This window comes from Furipterus horrens, unplaced genomic scaffold (genome assembly GCF_987537825.1).
Source record: "Furipterus horrens unplaced genomic scaffold, mFurHor1.1.pri manual_scaffold_9, whole genome shotgun sequence".
Taxonomy (NCBI): Eukaryota; Metazoa; Chordata; class Mammalia; order Chiroptera; family Furipteridae; genus Furipterus; species Furipterus horrens.
In genome coordinates, this window is record NW_028327179.1 from 17,993,044 (window position 1) to 18,020,736 (window position 27,693).

The window sequence follows — 27,693 nt, forward strand, 5'->3', positions numbered from 1 at the left end:
TATATATATATATATATATATATATATATATATATATATATATATATTCTTTTTTTCTGGATAACCCAGATGAGTACAGGCCAAGAAGAACCGAAGTGAACTTGAAACTTTCTATGGTACTAGAAAGTAAGTGCTCACAGAAAGATGGAGCCATGTCTAAAGGATATAGGTGTGAGCCTGAAAGAGCTCTGAATGGCCAGAGCTGGAAAAATTTAAGCAACAAAATAATGATAGTATTGGACTGTAACCCATAGAATAAATATCCAGGAGTACATAATGATATAAATATACAATGAATAAATTAATGAATGTAAGAGAAAGAACAGCTCTACATTACAGATTATTTCTAAGTAATAAATGTAGAAGGAGTAAGGAAAATAGAACATCAGCACTGGAACATCAGAGTAATACTTTCAGCAGGCAAGATCCACCAATGGCTGCTAAAATTAGTGAGCAAAAGTTTGAGGGCAAACAGGATATTTGCATGATCTCAAAGTATCTTCCCAAGATATTTATTAATTCCAAAGGGAAACATTATAACATAATACAGGCGAGCTCCTTAATCAAGTGATCAAGGTTAATCTCACCAATAATAAAATGTGTTGACATTATAAAGTATAGATCTTCTGTGGCAGTCTTGCAAAAGATGTAACCAGGAAGGAACATCAGAAAAACCCAGGCTGAGAAACATTTTTCAAAATAACTGAGTGGTGCTTTTCAAAAAGAGTCAAAGTCATAAAGGGCATGGAAAGACTGAGGACCTGTCACAGATGGGAGAAGACAGACATGACAGCTAAATGCAATGTGTCAGTCATAGACTGAATTCTGGAACAGAATAAGGAATCCAGTGAAAAAACTGGTGGAATCCAAAGGAAGCCTACATTTAGTTAAGAGTATTGTATTACTATTATTTTCTTAGTTTCTATCACTGTTTCATGGTTATAAACAAGATGTCAACATTCACGGAAGCTGGGTGAAAGTTATACAAGATGCCTGTACCATATTTGTAACTTTTCTCTAAATCAAAACGGATTTTAAAATAAAAGTTCAGTAAAATCCCTTTTGAATCTGGTGGTAGAGAAGACACTGGTAACCATAGTGAGCTCACAAACCAGACTAGAGTGGTTCTGACAGATTTGGAGGTGAGAGAATTGAGAGAGCTAGATAAAACATTTTTTAAGAACTTGTTCCTAAAGAGTTGAACATTGAGATGGTAAACTGGAAAAGGGGAGAGGTTACTGGAGTTTCGTCTTAAGATGGGAGAGATTTTGGGGTATTTCATGTTGATGAGAATAAACAGCTCAAAGAAAGCACTGTGGCAGCTTCGCTTGCAAGGTTTGTAGCTGAGATTAAGGAGGGAGGTGAGCCCATGGAGGTTTGAGGAGAGTGAAGTTTGAAAGAGGAGCCAGATAGGGGCAGAGTAAATTGGCTGAGAAACACGAAAGGATGACAATGGGCCCACTTGAGCTTGATGGTCATAAACTCATAGGAGGCCAAATTGCCGTGATTTACGGCAGTCTTGAGCAGATCTGCTCATGCAGGTCCAGTGTCGGGGAAAGCTCTTTGTGGGATATACTCAGGGTTGACATTTTATTAGTAAAGCAGAAGAACAAGGTTTTGAAGGTACATTGAAAGGTAGAAGGATAAACCCACTTAAGTGTTCGTTGTTTTAATCTGGACATAGTAAAAAGTCAAGAAAGGAAAGGGATAATGACTTAGAAAAAAGGGTCAATGAAAATAAATCAAAGAACATAAAAAGCCTTAGGTGTGTGGGTAAACAATTCGAGGCACATGGGTCTGCTGTATCTCCTTCTGGCAGAGATACGCCTGCGAGTTCTGCCTTAGGCTTCATTTCTTTCAGGTCTGCTGAGACAGTAACAGATGGTCATCTGCTCTCCAGGTTCCTATTATTTCCTTTTTCATGCCTTATCCCTATCAGTGTATGTCGTCAAAACAAAACAAAACAAAATAAACCCTCTTATTATTATTGTATGTTCTTGGAGTTTCCTGGAAGAGTGCAAGTAAATGAGTATTTTAAGTCTATTACCATTACTTAAAAGAGTGCCCTTCCTCCATTTTAACCCCATATATAAAGCTTATTACTTCTTGTTTCTCCTTTCTGCTGACTTTCCCTAGTGACTTGTGTTCTTGTGTATTAGACCTGGTTTATTTACCTAAATATCTATGTATTTATTTATCTGAGCTCATATTGTTGAGCTTGATCTCTGTGTATACTGAGGGTCTAAATTAGGGATATTTCCTCCAGAGAGTAATTACATCTGCTTCCTCCAGAATCTGGGAGTGGACCAATTTTTTCATCTTTAGAACCTATCAAACTCATTTCCCCAACTTTGATGCAGACCGAGGCTTTCTTGTGCACTTAATAGCTCTGATATCATTATCTGTCCCAGAAATACTCTGCTCTTTCATGTTACCTACTGTTTAATGCCCCCTCTTAAATTTCCACTTGTTTTCTTTTTCTCTTGCATTCCCTTATATTCTAGCAAGCCCAGTAATGTATTAAAATAATCTGTTTTAAATATGCAGAAATTGATTAATATTCTATGTCTATCCTGGGATACTGGGGAATAGGAAGTCTGGTGGAACTGTTTTAATATGTGAAATAAGGTGGGAACAGGAAGGTCACATGTTTCACAGAAAGAAAGTGGGCTTTGACGGGACAGCCAGATCAGGGTTCAAATCTTGGTTTTACTGCTTATTAATTGAAAGTCCTTCAACAAACGACCTAAACTTATTAAGCCTCAATTTATTCAGTTATATGAGGATTATAGCCTAGCAAATGATCTTTCTCCAAACCTAACTCTCTAACATGCCTTATCTCAGTAAATGGTATTGCATGTATTTGTGAAGCTCATATGGGTATTTGGCATATAATCACAAAGCATTCCTTGAAGAGCTGTAAGTCTTGGAAACATGCATCGTTTTACTTATTCTCTTGGTTTGATTAGTTTTGCCTTAGTAGAAACGTGAGTGAAAGAAAATTCATAGTTACAGATGCTGTTGGAATTTTTAAAAAAATCCAGACAAGTTAAGTCTCTAAGCAGATTGTAGATTTCCCTTTTTATTCTGGTACATTCTAGTATTGGGGCTCCCCCAAACAATAATCAGAGTTTCAACATTTCAAGAGAATGGTTAATTAGAAGCTCAAAATCAACATTTGGAAAGCCATGTGGACAAGTTTGACCTGGCTCTGATACAGGAAGGGTTGGCGGGGTTAATAGTGGGAAAATGTCTCACACTGCTTTTCTTCAGTGAAGACCTGCCTGGCCCAGGACTGCAACGTCAAGGCCTCTGTCTGAAGCCAGAGAATCTGTGACAAATAGCAGCTCACACCTGACAACAGTCAAGGTTTTAAACTCAACAGGGCAGGGATTTGAAATCCTGCCAATCCCTGCATTTTTGTGTGATTAGATGTATTTTGCAAGTTTATAAGGAGCTCCAGAGTGGACTCCTAGCACCACGGCCTCCTGTAACGTGGTGCTGCCCTTCTGAAACTGATTGTGGCTAACCCTCCATTACCCAGAACTTGCAAAACTCCAAATCTTCAGGAAGAATCGATTTTTAAAAATAAACATACCCCTTTGGGAAGAAAAGGAAAAAAAGTATACACAATAATTTCAAAAGGAAGGAGTTTGTTTGTAAGGTATTGTAACATAATGGCTAAGACTGGAGCTAGACTGCTCGATTTATACTGTTGCCTTTGTCCAAGGTGTAAGCTTGGGGGAGTCAATTAATGTAGATGTGCCTCAGTTTTCTTGGCTGAAAAATGGGAATAAGAATAGTATCTACCTCATAGGGTTGCTGAGAAGATTAAATGAGTTCATTTCATATTAACAGGAGTGCTTAGGACAGTGCTTAGCCCATTGAAAGCATTCAATAATTGTTATTATTTGCTAATGGCTTACAGGGTTTGCATTGTGCAAATCATTTCATCCGATGTCCCTCTATAACTTCACTCTAGTGAAAAATGGACATTTAGGATGATGTCTTCTCTACCACCCTCCACCCCCACTAAACTTTCAACCATTTCAATCAGGGGAGTTTCTTTTTCTTAAGTCTAATATTCATCAACTTCCCTTTCAAACCTTCTCTTCCTCCACTGTTCCCTCTCACAGCAGGTGATACCATCTACCCAGCTGTCCAAGCCCGAAAACTAGAAATCACTAGTGACTGCCATGCTAGTTAATTACCATACCCCACCACTTCTACTTCTGAGTGAAACTGGTCCCCTCTGACAATATGACCTGAGAAATCGCCCATCCTTATTGTAGGCACAGAGATCTTTGAAATACAGGTTTAATCATTCTTCCCTGCTTGAATTGAAACCTTAAATTGTTATGAGTTAAAGGCCTCTTCCTACATTGTGGGTATCTCTTGTTCTTCTCACCAGAAAGAGGATGGAGGAGAGAGAAAAGAAAAGAACAGACAAAGAGAGAAAATCAAAATGAAATAGGAAGGGACAAAAAGCGATAGGAAAAGTTGAGTGTGGGTTAGCATCTGGGTGTGGAATCAAGAAGCTAGTAAAGTTTGTGAGATGATTTATGCAGTGCATGTTGCAATCTGGGGAAACAACCCTTTGAACTGTGCATATAGCCCCATGAGGTCAAAATATTGGACAATTTCCCCACAACAAGAGATGTATACAAATTCCTTTCAGCTTAGAAACAATCTGGATTCTCGCCTGGATTGTCTGATGTAAATGCCCCTTCTCCCTGGGAAGGGGGTAGGTAGAGAGTATTATAGTAATGATCAGAGATGGCTGAGAATGGCATTTTACATAAGAAGACAGTTGTCATCTTTAATAGCTTTTTTTCATTAATTATCATCCAGATCTCTTTATTGCCAAGAGAGCTCAATAGCTCCTACTCTGATCCTCCACTCTAATATAGAATCAACAGTGTTTTGTTTGTTTGTTTTTTACTAACTGGTTGTCTCTCAGTGAAATAGAGTAGAAATGAAATCAACAATATTAACATTTCTTTGATCTTTTCTGCTATCAGTTGTTAATTCTAAGGATAATTTCCAGAACAGAAGATATGATGATACTACATTAATGAGATGCGGAGAACAAGAAAAAAAATGAGAAGGAGGAGGTAGGGAAAAAGGAAGAGGAGCAAGAGAAGAAAGAATAACAATAACAAAAGAAAGAGGAGGAGGAAGTCATTCCCTCAATAACACATAAATTAAGCCCAGTTCTGATAAGGAGTAGGTATCGTCTTGCCTCTGCTCTCCCAGAGAAAATTGATCTCATTTCTATTTCTCTAGAATGCATGAAAGGGTGTAATTCTGGATAACTCATAGTCACATGGTAACCTCTCCTGCAATGAGAAAAGCATATCCCTTTTCCTACTGGCTTCAAAAGTTGGATAACAAAGGACAAAAATCACTGATCATTGCCCTACATGATAATATATGTATGTGCTTCCAGGAATAGACAATAGCAAAATGACAAATTTCATATACAGGCGACATCAATGTTGTTTTTCAGTTCATGCAGAACAAGTCTGATGGGAACATACAGTGACATTGTAAAAACTGTCTCTTTCTCACTCTAGCCTGGGTCACTTTTTTGTTATGACTGGTATAATAAGGAATTGTAAGAAGACCCGATCCACTGAACAAGGGAAGGATCCCTCGAGTGGGAAAAAGATAAAAGTGGGAGTAAACAGAGGAAATTCTTACTGTCCTTTTGTAATTTGGTTTCTTATTTGCCATTTTGTTGCCACAATGTCAGTGACTTGGAACAGCAGTACAGTGATGTGCCCTGCCACTCCCCTCGAAATTCCTCAGGAAAGCTACGTGGCTTGCTCATTGTCACGAGGTTGGTGAGTGGAGGGCAGGATTACACTGGGATTCATATCATTTTAAAATCCTCTACACTAGTGTTTTTCAACTCACCAGATGCAAACCATGGGAGGGTTGCAATAAAATTTTAAAAGGATCCTCATATCCTTCTGTACATACATTTTCTTGTTCCACAAATCAAAAGATACTATGATTATCACGATTATCACACAGGAAGTCTACAAAAATTGGTTGACACTTAAAAGGAGTGCTCTTCTTACTAAAACATTTAAATAAATAAAAGGAAACCATGGCTCCATACTTGTGGTTTTGGAGTTTGGGGTTTCACAGATCAATATCAATATCATTCATTACATGTTTACAGAACTTAAAATTATAGTATTTCAAACTAAGTAAGTTTACTTTTATAGAAAACTTACTTCATGATTCTTCCCTGCCAAAAATCAGTGCAGATATTACTATGGGCCAGCACTGGTGTATAAAATGGCATTTGGGAACCCTGCTTCTGGCCACATCGTGTCAAAAAAAGGAAGCGGTCCATGGCCTCTGCATGTTGCTAGGGTGGGTTTCAGGAAAGGAACAGTGTATGTGAGAGCCCTGTTCCCGACTCTGCACTGACTCCTCCTGCCTGGCGTCACCCGTGCGTGATCACAGCCAGCCAGCCAACCACTCGACTCAGTTCTCAGAACGGCCACCTCCGAGCTTAGCCATGGAAAGAGGACCTCACAATTTATGTTCTTCCTAACTTAGAAAGGGTTCATCCTTGTGGGTTGTGAAGGAAAGAGAAGAAATGGGCTCTCACAAAATTTGCATGCTCTTTCTAATCTCTCATGTTGCATGGGCTAGCCAAGGAGTACAACTGCCTTAGGTTCATCGAAATATCAGCCTGGGTTTAGAAAGAGAGTGGCAAATATTGACAGATTGACTGGTTCATTCATTTAATTTGCAGACACCAAAGGAAGGATACGATAATTAAAAACAAAGTATCTTGAAACTAATATACAATAATATTGAATGTAAACCATAATTTTAGAACATTAAAAAAACCCAAGAAAAATGAAAATAAAAAACAAAAAAAAATCTCTGCCATGAAAACACACAGGAACTATACCGAATCTAGAACAGAGCTGAAAGGGCCTTCAGCGATGGGTTTACCATAGACAATATCCAAGTTAAGTCTTGAGAATTTGCTGGAGACGAGGCAGAAAACTGTCATCTCACCTATGGCTGATCTTTGTGGACACCCTCCATCCTGAGATGAAACCGGACACTGATCTGTCAGAGGGGCTCTTTACCTGTCAGGAGAAATGTCTGCCTTGCTGTTTGTGCCTTGTAAAATCTTTTCTGCTCAGCTCAGTGAGGAACATAAACAAGGACAGGACAACAGGGATGATCCTGCTGCAAAAGACTCACACGCATGTGGCCAGGCAGAGGGCCAATGCTAATCACGGCCTCCAGCACCTGCAGCCCCTCAGCTGGGGGCGCAGCTCTCAAAGAGAAATTCCCATTCGGCCTGTCAGCACCTCGCTGTCTGCCTTTGCGACAGGGCTATCTAGGAACTAGCTTGAATGTTTCCCACATGCTGCGAGGCCGGCTTCTCAACATCTACATAGTTTCCTTATACTGTAGTCCCAACTGCAGCACAAAAGAATCCTTCAGAACCTGGGCTGGGAGGTGCACTGAAATTCAAATGCCTCCCCAAGTTAAAGGGGGGCACCTGTGTGACGCTCAGAGACATATGTGAAGAGAAGGGTCTCCTGGTAAACAAAGGCTGCCTTTAAGGCTGACTTCATGAACAAGCTACCTGTACAGTCCCAAAGGGGCCCCCTCATACTCAGAAGGGTCCCCATGTTTGGCTCAATGCTCTCCTAGTCACCTTCAGAAAATTATTAATAATTTTTTAACAAGGAAGCACTAACACATTTTCATGTTGCACTGGGAAACCCAATTTATAAAGCCAGTCCTGGCTACTTTTCCCACCAAAGGGGGACAAGGGGGGTCCGATCAACATCCTGGAGTCCTACAGGAACACTTGGAATGGAAGAGCGGGTTATAAAATAGAGAAAATGAAAGTAGAAGTGCAGTTTTTATATTCTGTAAAGAAATCTAGCATTGTTTGCTTTGCCGAGAGCCCATCATTTCAATTTCCCAAGCCATTATGAAGTGTGCAGTTCTGAGATACTGACTGCCTTGTACTGCTCTATGGACCTTACACAGCCCTCTTCTGCTTCTTCTGGAAGAGCATCCCTGAAGAGACACAATTCAGTAGAACCACATAAAAGTGCATCGCACAGTGGTCAAAGCCACAGCATCAGACCACTTCCTCTGTACAGATTTGCGCCCCATACCCTGAATGGCAAGAGATCGCTGTCATCTTGCGTTTGTCTTTCCCTTTACAATCTCGACCTACCATTCAGTTCCTTCTCAACCATGATTTGAGTCTGCCTCGTGGTGATGCTATCAGTCATTCTTGGAAATAATATTTTTTTGTATCACCAGTGCCTTGATTTTCTTCCCAATTGGCTACCTAATTTGTGGGGCCAGTGTGAAATGAAAACATAGTTTCTTTGTTCAAAACTCAGTAAGGCTGTCAAGGTAGCAACAGCAATAGCATTAAACCAGGCACAGGACCCTTGTAAGTATGGAGCTTATGTGACTGCACAGGTTGACCATCCACGAAGCCAGCCCTGATTTGTACTGGCCACAACTGGGTCACGTACCCATTCCTTAACCAATTACTGTTAAGTTTTTGCTTAACCTGTCTGGTCACTGTTAATCATTGACTATTTTAGCCTTAGACTAAGAACAGCTCCTGTGGAGCTGGTCATAAGTTCATCTTCCCCTGAGCTGCATGGTATCTGGTGTCAGGATTCATGAGGGAAACCAGGCTTCTTTTGGGTGGAGGTGAGGAAGGTGTGCTGAGTATCCATGACTCCCCACTACATCATACATCCACGAAAGAAGGCATTCTTCAAACCCTCCCTTTGATGCAAGCTTAGGTTCCTGAGAGTCTTGAAGAGTCATTCAAATCCTTCCGACTAAAATCTGCTTACTCTCAATTCCCAGGCTCCCGGGCACTTCAGACCTCCCTGTCGCCAACCTGTCTTACAGGTACCTGCAGGGGTGAGAAGGATACGATTCCTGTCCCCATCAATGATCACCATCTAATTAAGGAACCTACTAAACAGACTGAAAAATACACAAACACTCAAATCACAGAAACATTTACAATAACAATACCACTAATTAACATGCACATGTTAGAGCTGACGGTTTGTGAAAGTGTTCAGTTAACAAGCACTGGGTAGAATCCTCAATAGGAGTTTAGCAGGAAACGGATTTTGGAGTGGGGGAGGTGGTCAGCATTGGGTGGTATGAAATTTTGGAGAAGACAGAGTTCTAGAATCCACAGAGGCAGGATTCTCATACAGCAAGTTTTGACAGCAGACTGAATTCTTTTCAGGAATCAAACATGTTTGTTTGGCTAGTGCAGACTGCACAAGACACTTGAACATGTCAGAAACGAAAGGGAAGAAATCATGCTGTGGTGAAAGAAAAAAAATCATACTAGAAAATTATAACCAATACAAAAGGCAACAGTGCAGTTTCTAAAGGTATATGATGATTCGTTATGATTTATCACATCTAGATGAAAATGAAGTCCTTGGCTTCTGTTATGCTTTTCAAAACATTCACTCTTCCTTTATCTGACCTAAATCCTGCTTGGTCTTTAAGATCAAGCTCTGGCCCTATCACTGCCAAGGAGTCTTCCTTGAACCTTCCTTGAACTTGCCTCACTCTCCAGTGCCTCTCGTCCCAGCTGAAAGGGCTTAAGGAAGGGGCTGCACCTCCTGCATGGTCTCAGCGCACCTTGTAACCCTGCACTGGAGTGACCTCTTGCTGTGTCTCTCACTTGCTGGGCTGTAAGCTCCTTGATGCCAGGAACTCTGCCTTATTCCTTTTCATAACCTCTGTGCCTTGATAACTTGATCAAGTTGTAATGTATCAACATGTATTAAGTCCTCAACAATGCTTATCGAAAGTGATATGATGAGACTATGCAGAGGAACAATAACCTTTAATAATCTGTGTCTATAATAGCAAAAGAACGCTTAGAATAAATTTGAATAGTATTTATAAAAACCAGATATTTTTATACTATTTGATGGATGACCTGAAGGGGACCTTGGATTGGTTGTGAATGAATATGAGAAGGCTGTTACTTGAAGATTTCTCTCCTTGATATCTGGAATATCACACAACAGAGCCTCTAAATCCACGTTCAGTTGTAATGAGACAAGTCAGTACAGTGACAGGATTTTGTACTCAAGCTTTTGAAACCTGCTTCCAGCCTTTCCTTTTCATCTTTGTCCGTTTCTTTGTCTGAGCTTTCTATTATTTGAATGTTTATTCTGTACACTGAAAATCTTATAAAAAAATTTATTGAGTTTAGAGAGAGAGGAAGGGAGAGAGAGAAACATCGATGTGAGAGAGAAACACTGACTGGTTACCACCTGTACATGCCATAACCAGGGATCAAACCCACAACCTAAGCATGTGCCCTGACCAGGAACTGAACTAGTGACATTTCAGTTCATGGAACAACGTTCCAACCAATTGAGCCACACAGCCAGGACTATACCCTGAAAATCTTTGAAATTCATAGTTTATTCCAGGTATGACATATAGTCAATAAATATTTACTGGTCAATCCAGGCATGAGTGAAATTAAGTAAACTGGGGGATTACTTCCAATTTCTGTATGGCATGATTTACAGAGAGCACAGGGGAACAATTTTTAACATAATTCCCGTTGAGTTCTATCTTTCAGCTGTTTTAGACTTAAATGGGCATGCTGATTTCAAAATTGCAGTTAGTTTTCTTCTATCACATCAGAGCTTTTCTGTACAGCTTATCTTAATGCAACCACTCTAGGCTGGATCGAGGGAAGCACTAGTGCTCTCCTATTGGCTGAGAACAAATCTCCCTTGAGTGGGGAGCAGTGGGGGATGACCTTGGAGACCAGCACAGGTTCATATTTGGCTATGCTATTCAGTTACACATGAGACAGTGTGATGAGAGGTTGTGTGCCGCTCTATATAGTGAATCATATTCCGAAGTGTAGTCCAAGTTCTTGTCTGTAAACAAGGAGTTAGGAGAATTTATTTTTTTATTTACATATGTGCTTATTTCCATTCCTTTATATCATGTGTGCCTCTGCTATTTCTCATTGTAAGTGCCTAAACAACCCTGATTTGTTTTGTTCTATCTGTGGCAGTTTCACCATTCCCAGTCAAAGGACAAACATCAGCACATTTGTCAGGCCAGTCTATTTTGCATATTTTAAAGTAAAACTTGGCAATCAAGATAAGTCTTGGGCCCTTCACAAGGTATGCAAGCAATGTGTCAAGAGTTTACGGATATGGATGAAGGGAACAAGTGATAAATTGCCTTTTAGTATACCTATGGTTTGGTGAGAGCCCAGAGATCATTCAAGTGACTACTACTTTTGTATAGTGAAAACATCAGGATATAACAAGAAAAATAAATGTAAAATAGAGTATCCTAGTCTACTATCAGCTATACGCCCAGTGCCTCATTCAGCTGAAATCCCAGTGTCAGTTTTCATAAAAAACAGAAGTATGGTGAGGAACTAAGTGTCAGAATGATGAAGATTTTGAAATTGAAGATGACTCAGTTTGTAAGGGATTTGATCAGCATGAGGTGAATGATTTGGAGCAAGATTTGGAACAACCCAAAAAGGCTTCAAAACTCCTACCATCAAGATTACAAGAGAAAAACTTGCTTGATAAAGGAGAGAAGGCATCCTACTTTTGATCAAGGGAAAGTGTATTTCTGCGGTACTTTCAAAGTGATGGTGGCTTTGTGTATTGCCATAACATACATGGTTTAATGGAGGAATTGGGGATTCCAATCTAGAACGCAATTGAATGGCAATAGCTCAAAGCAGAGCTTGAAGCGTGTCTTCCTCTGCAATGGCAATTCATTTGTTGCAGTCCCAATTGTCCATTCAGTTTGTTTTTGTGAAGAATATGAAGACATAAAGAGAGTCATTGATCTGTTGCAATATCACAAGCACAATTGAATCATCGGTGTTGACCTTAAAATGGTCTGCTTTCTTCTTGGTCAGCAACACGGATACACCAAGTATCCCTGTTTTCTTTGTATGTGGGACAGCAGAGCTCGTGAGAAGCATTGGGTGGAGTTGAATTGGCCTCCAAGATCTGACCTCAAACCTGGTGATCCAAACATGAGCCACTCGTTGACAGAAAGAACATTATATTCCCACCTCTGCACATAAAACTGGATCTCATGAAGCAATTTGTTAGAGCTTTGCCAACTGAAGGAGACTGTTTCAAGCATCTCATTTTGGCATTTCCTAGCCTGTCATTTGAAAAGATAAAATACCTTAATATGTATGTTTAGTAGCAGAACTTTACTACTTGTACAAAAGTTGACTTACAGTAACAATATATAGCCTTTATATGAATAAAATAACTCTAACTAAACAGTATGTTCAGGTACTATTTTCTTTATTTTTCTTTGTATGTACATTTTGTATGATTTTGGGGACAAAGGGAGGGTATCCTGTCCCTTAAGAAGTTGATATGATAGAGAAAAACGGGGGTCATTTTTGGATTCAGATGCCAAAAGTTAGTAAAAAACAAGTGTCAGATCTACCTCAACGAAATTTGTGTTCCCCAGTGTAGTCACAGCATTACATGAATGGATAATACGGAACTCCGATCACACTCATGTCTCCAAACCACTATTGAGCAAGCAAAGGCAAAGAACAGAGAGAGGAAGAGAGAACTGGAAGGTGGTGTTCAAAAACCACTCTCATAGCACAGCAGCAAAGCTAAGGTATTCCTGATCCTCCTTCATACTTAAGTTTTCCCTCCGGTATTCTTCTTTGTGCTAATTTTTGTGTTGATTTGTGCTTGCTTTCAATGTGTGTGTGTGTGTGTGTGTGTGTGTGTGTGTGTGTGTGTGTTTGAGTGAGCACATGCATGTGTGTACTCATGCATGTTATCATCTAAAAAAGTATAACTCTTGACAAGAAACAGCAATGTGAAGGGAACTGGATAGTAATCAAGTCCCTGACTTTCCCTGCTTTGTTTAGTTGGATTTTCTAATAGTGAGACTTTCTCATGAACTTTTCCTTTCCTGCCAAACTTAAGGTCAGTCAATGACTTCTGAATTCCAACATCAGTAGGAAATAACTTACCTTGGTTAAGACTGGACAGTAATCGCAGTTTCTATACTAATTTGATGTTCTGAGTGAATGCTTCATGGTAGTAAAGGGAAAATATCCAAGTACTTGGAAATTATGAGAAAAAGCAGGATATAAATCTAGAGTCTTTGAGTTACATCATCAGTATAAGATTACCATATTAAAAGCAAGGCGATAACACATGTAGGTATGAATACATAATATGTGCAAATTATAATAACTCTAAATATGTTTCTCATATTTGAGAAACTCAAATATACTGTTCATATGCCAAATTCTCAATATAAGTTTGATTATATTTGATTATAAACTTAAAAAAAAACTTTAAAGACATACTTTGAATTTCAATGATCTTCTGTAAAGAAATAATGGCGTTCATGTTCGGGGTTTGGTGGAGAGTATCTTCTGCAAGCGGCTCCAGCTGCAAGAATAGCAGGTAATAACATGAGCAGAATATTATGACTTTCGAGTAAGTCTGACAGAAGCAAAGCAAACTGAAACAACCTTAGGAAAAAAAAAAAAAACTTGCTCCAAGAACTAGTTAACATTTTGCTGATTTCAGTTCTAAAAGTGTAGTCAGTTTTATTTTTCCTTTTGCAACCATGTAACTGAATTCCAAAAGGCTTTTCTATTGGTCACCAAACTAGTCTATAAAGTTCCTGAAGCAGGTGCATGTCTGTGTATTATTCATTAAAAATCGGAGTTATTTGTGTAATTTTTGTAGGTTCCTCACAAACCAAATTCCATCACGTCTGTATATGCAGCTGGGCCCTGCAGAGAAAACCTCAGGGAAGGTGTAGTAAACAGAACACGGGCAGTCTATTATCCACAGTTTTGCAGTGTTTTTCCATTTACCCACCGTATACTTTTGGACATTTCACAGTAGAAAACCCTGAGACACAGCTGCTCATATTCAAATGCTAGTGAATACTCATAGGTGATAGAGCGAATGTTCAAGTAAAACCAAATGTAAAATAACTGTACATTTTAACTTCCCCCGGACAAATTCCTTTCTTGCAAATCTATCATGATCTTCTGGAATTACACAGATTTTTCATGGAGAAGCTCAGAAACACTGGTTTGCAAGAAATGAAGAGGAGCTTTAAATAATTTATGGAGTGTTTTGGCAGAACTAATTCTGATGATGCATCCTTGGGAATCCCTTTGTGAAGTAGTTTGGTGTGCTTGCAACCTGAATAGCCAGCTAGCTCCCGGGACCCAGAAAACAAGAAACATAATAGTGATAAAGGGATTAACAACAACAAAAAAGAATTTTCTTAGAAACTTTAAAGTCAGTAATCTCAAATACAAAGGGATGGTCAAACTATCATACGGCATGAATGGAAACCAATGTCACTGGACATTGTACTAAGCATGAACTCAACTATGTCTCTCGATCTGTTGGAAAAACTAAAACACTCAGGGGTTCCAAGTTTCCACAGCATCTGTGAGTGAATCTTCCCCCCAGGATCTTTCTGAATTGATTATTCTATACTTCAATCATGGCATCTAAGACAATAGCACCTTTCTTCCAGATGCCATAGGATAACAGACTAGCTCAGGGATATTTATACAGGGGTGAATTCTCTAAATATAACTTTCCAGAGTGTTTTTCTTAGTTGACAAAGAAAAACCTTTACAACATCAAAAGGTTTATTTGCAATACAGTTTGGCGAGAGGAAAAGAAAACAGCACAGTGCTCAGTGGAAGGTTCTGCAATCTTAAACCCGTAAAATTTGTTAAAATCATTTTTTTATAAAAATCTGGTATTTCAGACAGTGTCTTCAAGAATATGTTATCCTCATAACAACCTCTAAACTCAGAGAAACTACTGACTCCCGATGGAAGGTTCCTTGGAAAACTCTTACTCAAGAATTAGACAGGGCTGAGCTACCTTCCACATAAATAATCTTGCCTTTCACTTCTGTCTCAGATTGTAGAGAATATTTTAATAGAAATCAGGTGGATTTTATTAATAAAATGTTTTGAAACATCACTCTGTGTTCAAATACTGAAGAACAAAACCACAAGGTGCATCAGTATACTTAGTTCTTCACAAACCTTTCCTGTGACTTCAGGGTAAAAAGGCTGCAAACTCAAAGATGCTGGCTACCAGAAAGCAAGCTACAGACAGATCATTAATGTAAAAACCTCACTTCTGGAACTCTTTCACTCAAATCCGCGGGCTGTTTATGAGAGTTGGGTTATGTGGAAAGTCAACGTGACTCAGGGTGTTGAGAGTAAAAATACAAACAACCCTAAACCCCCTGTTTGGAATCGTCGGTTAGATTCGATAAAGTTGCATCTACTTATAAAAGCAACCTAGAGAATTAAGGCAATTACATTGATAATTTGTCTCCCAAGCCATTTCCCGGCATGTTTTAGGTAAATGTCATTTAGAGGATTTAACCTTCAGTAAATTGCCCCAATTTGTTTCATTTTGAGGGTATACACACAGACAGAGCTGAATTCAGAAAACTCAGTGTAGGTTCTTTATTTTTTTTTCTAGGGTAGCTCTGTAGAGAAGGCAATGGGGTAATACCTCAGTGGGCAAGACGGCAAGCAGAATTTAGTCTGTTTTCATAAATTAAAATCTTCATAGAGGAACCACAGAATTAAGTTGTCTTTTCTAGAGTTTGTTTATTTAATCATTCACAATTATGAGCACTAAAAACAGCTGATTGAAGCATCTATATATATATATATATACATATATATATTTAATAAATATGTGAGTATTGGTCATTATAAGTAACCTAATAACTAACTGTAATGAAATAATATTAGTCTTTTTATAAATTTGGAGCAAAAATGAGAATATTCAATAAAGCGGGGTTATGTATTTAGTTTGGCCAATAAAATGTAGCAAAAAATTGCCTACTGAAGCTAATCGATGTCAGTAAGAGTTTGTTGAGCAATTCCATCATGCAATAATAATTATCATGGAGTTGTAAGACACACTAGATAATTTTAAGATAATCTCTTAACACATAAAGTGCTTATTCAGCTTTATTGTATCTAAAGCTTGATTGTAAGCATTAGTTACAGCAATTCTTTATACAAATATTTGGACTGTGTCAGGGAACTTTATTTTTTCTACATCTTTTACAGAAAGTTGCAATAACATATTGATGAATCTCAGATGTTTGTTAAGTTGCACATACCATGTAATTTCTAAGTACTACAGCTATTTTAAAACACCATAAAATGTGGCCATTACCATGTTGTGAATAAGTAATTTTCAGATTATTTAGAATCAGATCATTTATATGATCAAAATCATTTTAGTTGGCTAAGATGAATTTAGGGAAATAGGCAGGGGATATTCTTGGAGAAGCTCTTGAGTAAGAATTTTAGAACTCGCTCTAAACTTCTGAGACATAAAAGTTAACTCCATTATTTTCATGACTCAGAAGAGAACAAAAGAGAAGCTAAACAGAGATTTTGTAAATATAATAGGTACATGAGAGTAGAAGTATACATCAACCAGGCAAAAGGTCTACTAATTACTCTTATTAGTTTTTATATTCTGTTTCCCAAATATGCCAAGTATTTTCACACTTCTATACCTTCACTTACTCTGTTCCCTCTGATTTTTATTTATTTTTCCACCCTTCTTTGAATTGGTGATACCTTACTACGTCTTTCAAGGACTAGCACAAATATTGCCTATTCTGTAAAATCTTTCCTAAAATTCTTTGTGAAACAAATTGCTTCCATCTGTGTCTCAAACACTCTTGTTTACTCCACTAAACACATTATGTTCTAGTCAGTCATGTCTGCCATTCTCTACTTCCTTGTGAGCCATTTATAGGCAAAGATAGAGCCTGGTGTAAAACAGGCATTAAAAAAAAAAAAGTTGAATGAAAAAAGGATTAATTGAAAGAAAAGATAGAGGACTAGCCTTTATTCTGTGCTCTGTAGCTAACAGACCTAAAAGGAATAGGTTCCTCCTCTAGGTTGCCTGCTGTAATCAGGGCATGGTTTTAGGGTGAAAGACTAGGAAGAATGACAGTGATAATTCATTGTTTAATTGATATAATTGATTTTAATGAATGTTTTAATTGATTTTTAAATTTCCCATCAATTGTGTTAAACTTATTAATTTTAATGTATATACAAATAACTTTGTATGGATTTTCTACATACATGACTATAGAATCTGTGAATAGTAAGAGACTTATTTGATTCCTCACCAATCTTCATGTTTTTAATTTCTTTTTCTTGCCCTATTGCACTGTTAGGACCAGCAGTGTAATGCTGAATGAAGCAGTAAGAGTGGGCATTTTTGCATTTTATTTTATTTCAAAGAAAAAAAAACCACATTTCACCTTTAAATCTGATGCACACTATAGAATTGTAGATAGGCTTCATCAAATTAATAAATTTTTCTATTATTCCTAGTTTTCCAAATACAATTAATCATAATTGGTTTTTTGACTCATCAACTGATGTTTAAATGTCTATTGAAATGGTTTTATTTCTTCTTGATTCTCTTAATGTGGTGAATTATAATGACATAATCGACAATGTTAATATGTTACATCCTGGTCTAAACCCAAATTTGTTATGGGCTTTTAAGATACTGATGAACTGCTATTACTTTGTTTAGGGTTTTAACTTACTATGCTTATGATCAAGATTTTCCTGTAATAGTCCTTTCTTATAATGTGTGTTTTTGTTTTTAGTTTTAAACATCTCGAAAAAAAGTCCATTGTAAACTGTTCTTCACTTGTCCCCTTTACCCTAAAATAGTATAAGATTGGTTATTTTTTATTCCTTAATTAATGGTAGAATTTCCTGGCAAAGCTATATGGGGGTCTGATATTTTATCTTGGTAAATTTGGTATGAAAGGTTCAATTTGGTTTATAAGTATAGTATCATTCACATTTTCTGATTTAGTTTTTGCAAGGTTGTATTTTTGTAATAATTTTTCCTTTTCAAATAAAATTACAGAAATTTTTTACATAATTGTTTTAAAAATATTCTCTTGTAATCCTTTTAATACATTAAAATCCATAATGAAGTGCTCTTTTCATTCTGAGTGTTGGTAATACATGACTTTTCTTTGTTGATCGTCTTGCTAGAGTTCTATTAATTTTATTAGTATTGTGTATAAAAAACTAAACTTTGACTTTTTAAAATGTTATATATTGCATGTTTGTTTTCTATTATTTTTCTCTTTATGTTTCCTTTGCTTACTTCATGTTTAATTTGTTGCTGTGATTTTCTAATTTCTTGATATGTATGCTACTAACTTTAATCTTAAGCTTTCTTCTATTCTAATATATACATTTAAAGCTTTATATTTTTCTCTAAATTCAGCTTTATACACATCATACAAGTTTTGATATTTCATACTTTAATAATCATTCAGCTCAAAATATTTTCTAATTTTCATTGTGATTTCTTTTTTGAAATCTCCAAATATGAGATTTTCCAGTTGTCTCTTTTATTTCAAATTATACACCTACTTTACTTTTTTAAGTTTTGTTTGTATAGCTCATTTTATTTTACATCATTGATATTTAACTTTATTTAATTTTAATTTTATTTTATTGTACTATGAACACTTACCATGAGATATAACCATGTAAGAAATTTTTAAGTGTGTAATACATTATTGATGATCACAGGCACAATGTTGTACAGCAGATCTCTAGAACTTATTCATCTTGTTTGACTGAAACTTTGTGCCCATTAATTAGTAACTTCTCATCCTCCCTCCCCTAGACTCTGACAACCACTCTTCTATACTTTGATTCTATGAATTTTATTATTTTAAATACCTCATATAAGTGGAATCATACAGTATTTATCTTTATGCAATTGAATGATCTCACTTAGTTTCATCCATGTTGTCACATATCGCAGAATTTCCTTCTTTTTAAAGGCTGAATAGTGTTCCATTGTATGTATAAACCACACTTGCTTATCCATTTATTTGTCAATGGACATTTGGCTTGTTTCCACATATTGGCTATGGTGAATAGTGCTGCAACAATCACAGGAGTTGTAATATCTCTTCCAGATCTTGATTTTGATTCTTGTGGATAGATCTCAAAAGTGGAATTGCTGGATCAATACGGTAGCCCTAAATTTAATTTTTTGAGTACCCTCTATTCTGTTTTCCACAGGGTTGCAACAATTTGTATTCCCACAGTGTGGAAGGGTTCCAACTTCACATTCTTGCTGACACTTGTTTTTGTTTTTGATAACAGTCATCTTGACATCCTGACAGATGTAAGGTGATAATCTTCTCATTGTGGACAAAAGACTTGAATAGGTGCTTCAAAAATGATATACGAATAATAAACAAATAAATACCAATTTACTTCACTACCACTCTAGCAAATCAAAACTGTGATGATATACTACTATACATTACACAGAATGTTTAAATATTTAAAAGACTTTTACAAATTTAAAAGACTGACAATAGCAGTGTTTGAAGGATATGGAACAATGGAAACAGTCACATGCTTCTGGCAGGAGTAGAATTGTGACAGCCACTATGGAAAACAGTTTGGTATTACCTACAGAGATTAAACATGTGCATATACTATAATCCGGCAGTACCATTCTTAGATATATACTAAACAGAAATGTGTGTACAAATGTACAAGAAACATATATGAGTATAAAATGTCAACCACACATTGACATGTGGCCCCCAAACTGGAAAAATTCCCCAAAACTATTAAAAGTAGAATAGCTATATAAATTGTGGCATCTTCTGAGAAATTCATTATATAAAATGGAATGCCATATCAACAACGAATATGAATAAACTACAGTTAGCTACAACGACATGGGTGAATCTCACAAACATAACATTGAGCAGAGAAGTCAGATGGAGAGGGATATATATTTTATGATTTATTGTCTATAAAGTTCTAGAACAGGTAAATTAAAATCTTTTGTTAGAACCCAGAAAAGTGGTTACTTTTAGAAATGAGAAATGGAATGCTAATCAGGAAAGGGATGAGGTACAGATATTATTCTATTTCTTGACCTGGTTGATGGCTGTATATGAGCTCTACTTGTGATATTTAATTGATTTGTACATATATGTCTTATACAGTTTTCCATATAAATGTTATGTTTTAAAATTAAAAGCAATTAAAAAAGATACTATATTTTCTGACATAAGTGAACAGGGAAATTAAGTCTGGTTCTTGAGCCCATGTTCTCTCCACTATTTAATGGTGAGTGAGATTACAGGTTTTGCAGCAAGAACCACAAGTTATATTCTTAGATACAGGATACACATTCATGGACAAAGGGAACTAAAAGCCTTCATACAACATGCAAAGCAACTCAGGAAAAACGCAGAAAAGGTTCAGTTGTCAGGATCAAAGTTATTGTGGGACTTTCGAAGAATATGATGATCAAGACCAAGAGAATAAGGGAAGAAGATTGCAATATAGACCTGACCCTCCACGCTAATGAACTATTATGAATTCCCTAGTGAGGAGGGATTGGTGGTTACTACTCAACTTTCATTTAAATAATTGTCTTAGAGATGTCTGTAATTAGTTGTATATGTTTAATTTGATTGCTTAAGTAGATCTGGATATAATTTTATCCATATTGTGGTTCATGAGTCACTCTCAAAATACCCTCTTTTGTTCATTTGCAGTAACTAAAATCCTTGACCAAATAGACTGAAAAATAAAAGTAAATCAGAGTAGATTTTATTGATAATACAGTGACTACACTGATGGACTCCTGAGATTATTCATATTGAGTCTTCCTGCAGCCTGTGTACACATGGACGATGAAAGGTTACATCACATAGCAATAAAGAAACATCCCTAGCCAAGAGGAGTGATATAACCCTAACAAGTCTTATGAGAGTATCAGGAGGACCAAGACACAAAGTCATGGCCATTCAGTTCACATAAGATACTGAGTGAATTCTTTGAGTAAATTAAGTGAGACAAGTGGGCTAGATTCTGAGATTACTACTATGGTTATTGTTCTCTTAGTTGAGTTTTACCCAAAGCTTCCACACAGTGGAGAATTGTAGGCTATACAATGCATCTGCCATTGAGTAAAGAAGAAAGAACTATGAGGAGTGCCTCCATTCTTTATTATATCCAAATAGTGTCCCACAGTTTCCATGACACTTAACTATGGAAAGTTTGGATGGAATGGCATATTTAAATACTATGGCAATAATTAGCTAAATAATGAAAATTGATTTTAAAGGTAAAAGAAAATAGGCATAGTGGTCTACTGGAAAGAAGACAGTGAATGCAACTGGTTGAGTAATTCAGACTATCGATATTTTTTGTTTAAGCAATGAGGCAAGATTGTAGATATGCAATAAAAGAAGAAAACATTTCAAACCTCATAGTTGAGTTAGGGAAAAACTATATATGAATATTGAAAGGTGCTTGTTAAATTGAAGTTTCAATAACACCGAAGGGAAATTTTTTAGTGCTATATGTACAGTTTCTTAACACAATGTCCATAATTTTGACATCAATTGTTATAAAGAAGGCTACTTCATTTTAAATGTCAAAAACTTTGTTTTCTTGTCCCTATTTTTTGCAAATAAGTTTAAATTTGATGGCTATACTTGGTAAGTCCTCATATTTCATTTTCTTTGATCCCTGGTTTTCTTACCCTCATTTGCTTTTCTAATTTTCTCTTCTTTAATCTGCTAATTTGCATGTTTTTAAACTGTTTTTTCTTAATTTTTTGTTTAGTAAAAAGATTTGTACTTGTTCCCAAATGTTGATTTTTCTGCTAAGAAGAGCTGTTTCCCATCATGTAGCAGTTGTGTGCTGGTAAATGTTTAACAGCTGGCTGCCTAAAAAGTAACTGTAATCTGTAGTATTTGCTGATTTCTGTGGTGTAAATATTCCCATCATGGCCTATTTCAAGCTAGCAAAGTGATGTCACTGAACTCAGATTTGCGTAGGGATACAAAAATTAGCTCTCACAAGCTATAAAAAGCCAGGTCCGGCATATCACTGATAGAGCATTATTTTGTTCATCTGGGGAAAGCTATTCCTAATGATTGTTTTCTTAATAAATTTTTGTTTACTTGTATGAGATCCTGCTGCCTCCAAAAATCATACACTACTTGGTTATTACAGTACCCCATAGCATGGGACTCATTTGTTCAATGCTTCTATATTTTTCACAGAAATTCTAATTACTTACGTTATTCAATTCCACTGATCCAGCCTCATTATTTATTTTTATTTCACTTAAAGTGGCCTCTCTTCTGCCAAAAACAAAGCAAACAAATCCAAAAGGGAGCCATCCACTATTTCAAGAGGTCTTAATTTCTTTATCTATGTATTTCCACAAGAGATAACTCCCTTTCCTTGTTCTTTAGTTTGTCAAAACCTCATTTTTATTCAAGACCAATGTTAAATGTTACTTCCTCTACTAGAATATCCCTCTATCTAAATAAAGCTAAAAACCAAGTGTCATGCATTCCAAAAGTACTTTGTTAATATTTATTTTACTTGCATTAGAACTTTTAGGCACAAAATAGATGCCTAATAAAAGACTGCTGAATGGATGTACATTCCTATTAACACCTTCTGAAAATCCTAAAGACAAACAGTACAGAAGATCTACATAATGGAGTTTGCATTATCCAGGTAACTTCTACTTCATTTAGCATTTGCTAAAACACATAAACAAACAAAAAAAACCACAATTACTTTGGCTCTGCTTGTTGAATATAAGAAATGCAACATCATAGGCCACATCTACAATGGAAAATATCTTCAAAATAATATTTCCCAACTATTTTTTTTATCTGTTTAAGTTACCCATATATTCCCTTTCAGAGTGTGGATAGGTTTCAAAGTCTAAGAGAAGATCACGGAAAAACATGATTTTGGTTTATCACACATTCTCCCTGTATTGAGTTCCCCCCTCCTCTACTCATGAATTACAAGCTCCAAAATAGGAGCTTGTAAGCTTTCCCAGATTCACACCAATTCCCCAATGGAGTCAGCCATACATAATCTAAAGGATGAAAAAGATGGCAAGACCACTTCCCTATTCAAAGTCTAATGAAAACAAACCCCTGATGTGCAACTTGGACAACAACTTCTTAAGAGTTCACCTCAGGGGTGGTTGTCAAAACTTGCTAGAATCAATTCAAGAGACTTTTTCAGCAGCTTTAGAGCAAAAAGTCATCTTGGAAAGATTATCAACATACACAATCACTAAGTTTCGCCACTGTTGCTGAAATCCAAGTCAAATGAAAGCAGCTGAGGCTACTCAACAGGACTCAGCAGTTATTATAAAGAAAAGGAGAAAGAAGGGAGAGGGAGGGAGGAAGGAAGGAAAGAAGAAAAGACGGAAGAGAAGGAAGGTTGATCTAGAAACCAAACCTTACAAAGAATAGGAGAGATCAATGGAAAATATGCTATAAACTCAAATATGTGCTGAACCTTCTGTATCAGAGGCTGTAGCATCAACTCAACAGCTTCCATCTATGGCAAGTTGTTTTTTTCTCTAACAAGCTTAAAACTGTCATTTATTGTTTTGACAGGTGGTCTTTTAATGGCTATGTTCTCCACTCACTACATAAGGCTCTTACCTACAATATATCCTCTCCTTCTACCTGCCTAAACTTTTTCAATGTTTTCCTTTCAGATTCCATAGGAATGCCAAATGCTTAAGCTTTTCTCACCTCTTGAAAAAGTTTCTTTTTCAGAGGAAGCAACCCAGGGTGTTGCTAATTGGTTTTGCAGAACAGTAGGCAAATTTGTCCTTAAAGCAACTGTGACTTTGTTTTCCAGCCAGCACAAATGCAGATTACCAAAATCGGTGTCTCTGAGAATCTCAGGGATGTTTCTATAACTAATTCGGAAAAAGATGTGACTATTCACATTAGAATCTTTGAAGCCATTCCAAGCAACCCAATGAGTTTTCTCATTTGGGCTGTCACTTCAATTTCTTGCAAACTCCAAGCTGGTGTTTCTAAGTGCTTCATCGAAGAAGTTCAAAAATATTCATCATACACTGATTGGACTGATAAATCTAAGTTCTGAACTTTGCCAAGAAAAAGAAAAAAATGGCCTTCTGGTATGTCTTCAAAATCAGTTGCGTCTAGGAATTTCCTGTACCATGCTCAAATTAGTTTTAATCCAACAATATATTATTTTGACTGACCTTGTGCATATTTCTTTAAAAAAATAGTTAAAAGATGTTTTTCTAACTAGATCACTTTCATGATAAAAATATTAAAAAGTAAGAAATGCCTATTTGGGGGGCAACACTCAGATCACTTAATTTTTTAAAAAATAAAGTTTTTTTGGTACCCATCTATGTATCTACACCAAGATGCAGTGCCAAGAGTTCCTGCTGACTTTACAATTCCTTTGGGTTATGTAATTCATATTATTCTGCTGATAATAAGCCATATGAAGCAGCATTTTGCTGTATTGACATGGCCTGGCCAAGAACAACAAGGAAAAGAAATAGCATTTAAAAAACTGGCAAAATGTTTATAAATTCTAATCCTCTGCACATGAATAAATACATCTGACAAAGTGCAGAGTCCCTCAAAAAGGCCCTTCTTGACCTTCCTAATTTGAGTTCAATTGCATGTTCAGTGTTGAGAAGCCAAAGTAGGTTCGCCAATGTTTTAAGCTCAATTTTTACTACATTTTGTTATTTGTGAAAGTGAAATCCCAGATAATAAGTTATAATTGCCCTATTAATCACATGAAAAGGGAATTTGAAGGAAAATTAGAATTTGAAATTTCACAACTGGTATCTGAAAGATGTCCTTTTTTGTTTTCTGACCTATAGCTTACCATGTAAAAACTACTGTAAAAACGTGTATGCACTTTTTGAAATGATGAAGTACATGAATATGCCTTATATATTACTTTTCTAAAGGAATGAAATTTAAAACTCCAATGTAGTCATGGCTGTTAGTCATGATGACCTTTGAACTAGAAAAAAAAAATACAGAAAACCAGGCCTTGGATTATAAATTATATTGTCAATGAAAGTGAGAAGAACTCTTTGTTCCTTAAGTTGTTTCAAATATTATATTTTCATTTCCTTTTTTCAGATGAATTATAATGTACAACACACATGTATTTTTGTTCCATTTTTCATTTTTAAAAATCCTTCTTTCTCTTGGTTTTTTTTTTTAATATACTCTGTATACTGATAGACCTGACACACCAAAATTTACCTCTCGAAGTTCAATATACCAAATCCATCTGTTATCCTTAAAGTATCTTGTGGGAAATCCATAGGTTTGTTGATATTCCTAAAAAATCTCATTGAAAAAAAAATACAGAAAGACATAAATTCTTTAAACCTCTTTTTCTTTAGTGCATGACGAACAAATTTTAGATTTTATGTAATTAAAGATACCCAATGAAAAGGGACATGATGGTATTTAGGGTATTATAATAACTAAATCAAATTTACTATAAGACATGTAGATAATTAGAGTTGATTAAATAGTCAGTATAGTCAATAATAATTTCAGTTATCACTTACTGGAATTTTTAGCATTTATACACTCACATGGGCTTGTTTAAGATTGGCCAATGATACTTTTATTCTTTTCTCTATCTCAAGCATGGTCTTTCTAAAAACGTAGAGAAAAGACACAGGTTTCAAACTTTAAATTAGGTGACATCCTTCTAATGTCACTAATTGTTCTATTAAAACAGTCTACTTTATCTCTAAGATTAGGTCAGATAATAAAATGACCACAGAGATCTCAGTCAAAAGAGACTACAGGGAAAGGTAGATACAAAATATATCCATTTTGCTTTTTAGTAAACTCAGATAAATTAAGAACACCACATAATTCCACACAACTGATTTTAATGTGTTCTGAAACAAGGTCACTTCTAAAAGAGAGACTACAGGAAAAATTACTCTATCCTCATAGGAAATATCCCCTTGGAAGAACAGAATGGGCAAAGCACAGAGATTACAAGAGCACTGTGCTCAAAGGCAGCCAGTGAAATCCATAATTTTCTTTCACAAAGCTGGAAAAGTAGCTGGCTTTTGCAAGTGGGTAACAATTCCTTCTGGACAGCTCTGTCATCCACGGGGCCATAATACACAACCTACAGTTAGATTTCCTGCACATCTGGCATAGCTGTATAATGCAAATATTAAAACCAGTGGGCTTCATTAAAATGTTTCTATATTTAAAATCAAATAAATAACTTGAGAATATAGGTGAATATGTAAAATATGTCATCTGGTAGGCAAATAGAACAGCCCAACATTAAATGATAAGTAAAAGTAGCATTTATATTTTATCGTCCTTAATCGGCACAGAAACTTCCCAACATTCTGTTGGACGTTATTTGTCCTTAGGAACCTTAGAAAGATTCTAATATTTAGAAAACCCTAGACATCTTGAATTATGTGTGATCTGAAATAGCAGTCCACTTATAACAACACTAATCATTAGATAGTTACATGCTTTGGATTATTAAGCTGTCTAAAATTATAAACAAAGACTTAAGTTTTCTCCCTCGTATTTTCCTTCAAATTAAAAATGTACATACTTACTTCAATAAAGATGGCACAATAATCATGTCAAAATACAATATCTCTTAAGATAACAATGGCAATAAAACTGATACATTTAGTGTTTTCCCTCCATAAATAGTATAGGCACAAGCACGAACTACTGTTAAAAACATTATGAATCACAGATTTTAAAAAATGATAGTGTGTATGTATTTCATAAAAAGCCAAGTTTCAAATTCATAAAAAGGTAAGATAACTTAAAAAGTCATAACATCTTTATACATTCACTATAAAAATAAATTAATTGATAACATTAATGAATATATATAAACCTTGAAATACTTGTGGAATTACAATCAACTGGTCCAAAAGCTTGATCTAGAAGTACAACTCATAATAATTTGATGTGAATCCTACAGAGTAGTCAGAAAAATGTATATGTGATGTGAAATTTAAAAAAAAATCTTAAACCTCTTTGACTCACTATCAACACCTGTACGATGGAAATAATATCTATCTCTTAGCCTAGAGAATTCATAAGTGGTGACAGGAAAAAAGAGCTTATCTATATTTTTAAGACTCCACCAGGATGATGACAGAGGAGGCTCCTGATGGAGATGCACTGAATGTAGAGAGACACATAAAGTGGTTCCCTCTGAGAGAATCCAGAAATTGGCTGAATGGCTCCTCCACACTGAGTGAATGAGAAAATACCCACACCAGGTGTGGGTAGGAGAGGCTGAGCCACACTTTCACCATAAACCCACCCTTGGCACAGCACCATACAACTGGAAGGGAACCCCAAACTTCCAGTTGTTCCCTGAGGAGTGGAGGGTTTGAACCATAATCTAGCATCCTCTTTTTCAAGTTTCCTACTCAAGACTGGTCTCCCAAAATACCTACCTAGGAAAGCTAGTCTTCCTGAGTCCCACAGGACTTTAGCAAACAAAGAAGCAGTTCTTAGCAGGTGTGAGAGCACTTGCCATGGCCATTCCCCCAGGGCTCAGTGCAGAGGCAGCAGGCAAAAAGCCCATCTCCCAGTCTTTCCCCGGAAGGGGAAGTACATACTTTACAAGGGCTGCCTGAGGAGTCTGGCTTCTAATTAGCACGT

The 27,693-nt window shown here is 36.3% G+C and overlaps 1 protein-coding gene across 1 annotated transcript in view; it reads right to left on the reverse strand.

The window, feature by feature from the left end:
- Positions 1-27,693, reverse strand: part of LOC150001368 (histone deacetylase 9-like) — a 203,154-nt gene that overhangs the window by 21,413 nt on the left and 154,048 nt on the right. Inside the window, exon 8 of the mRNA XM_090286852.1 lies at positions 13,418-13,502. Within this exon, the coding sequence (XP_090142978.1) occupies positions 13,418-13,502 (85 nt within the window). The remainder of the gene's footprint in view (positions 1-13,417; positions 13,503-27,693) is intronic.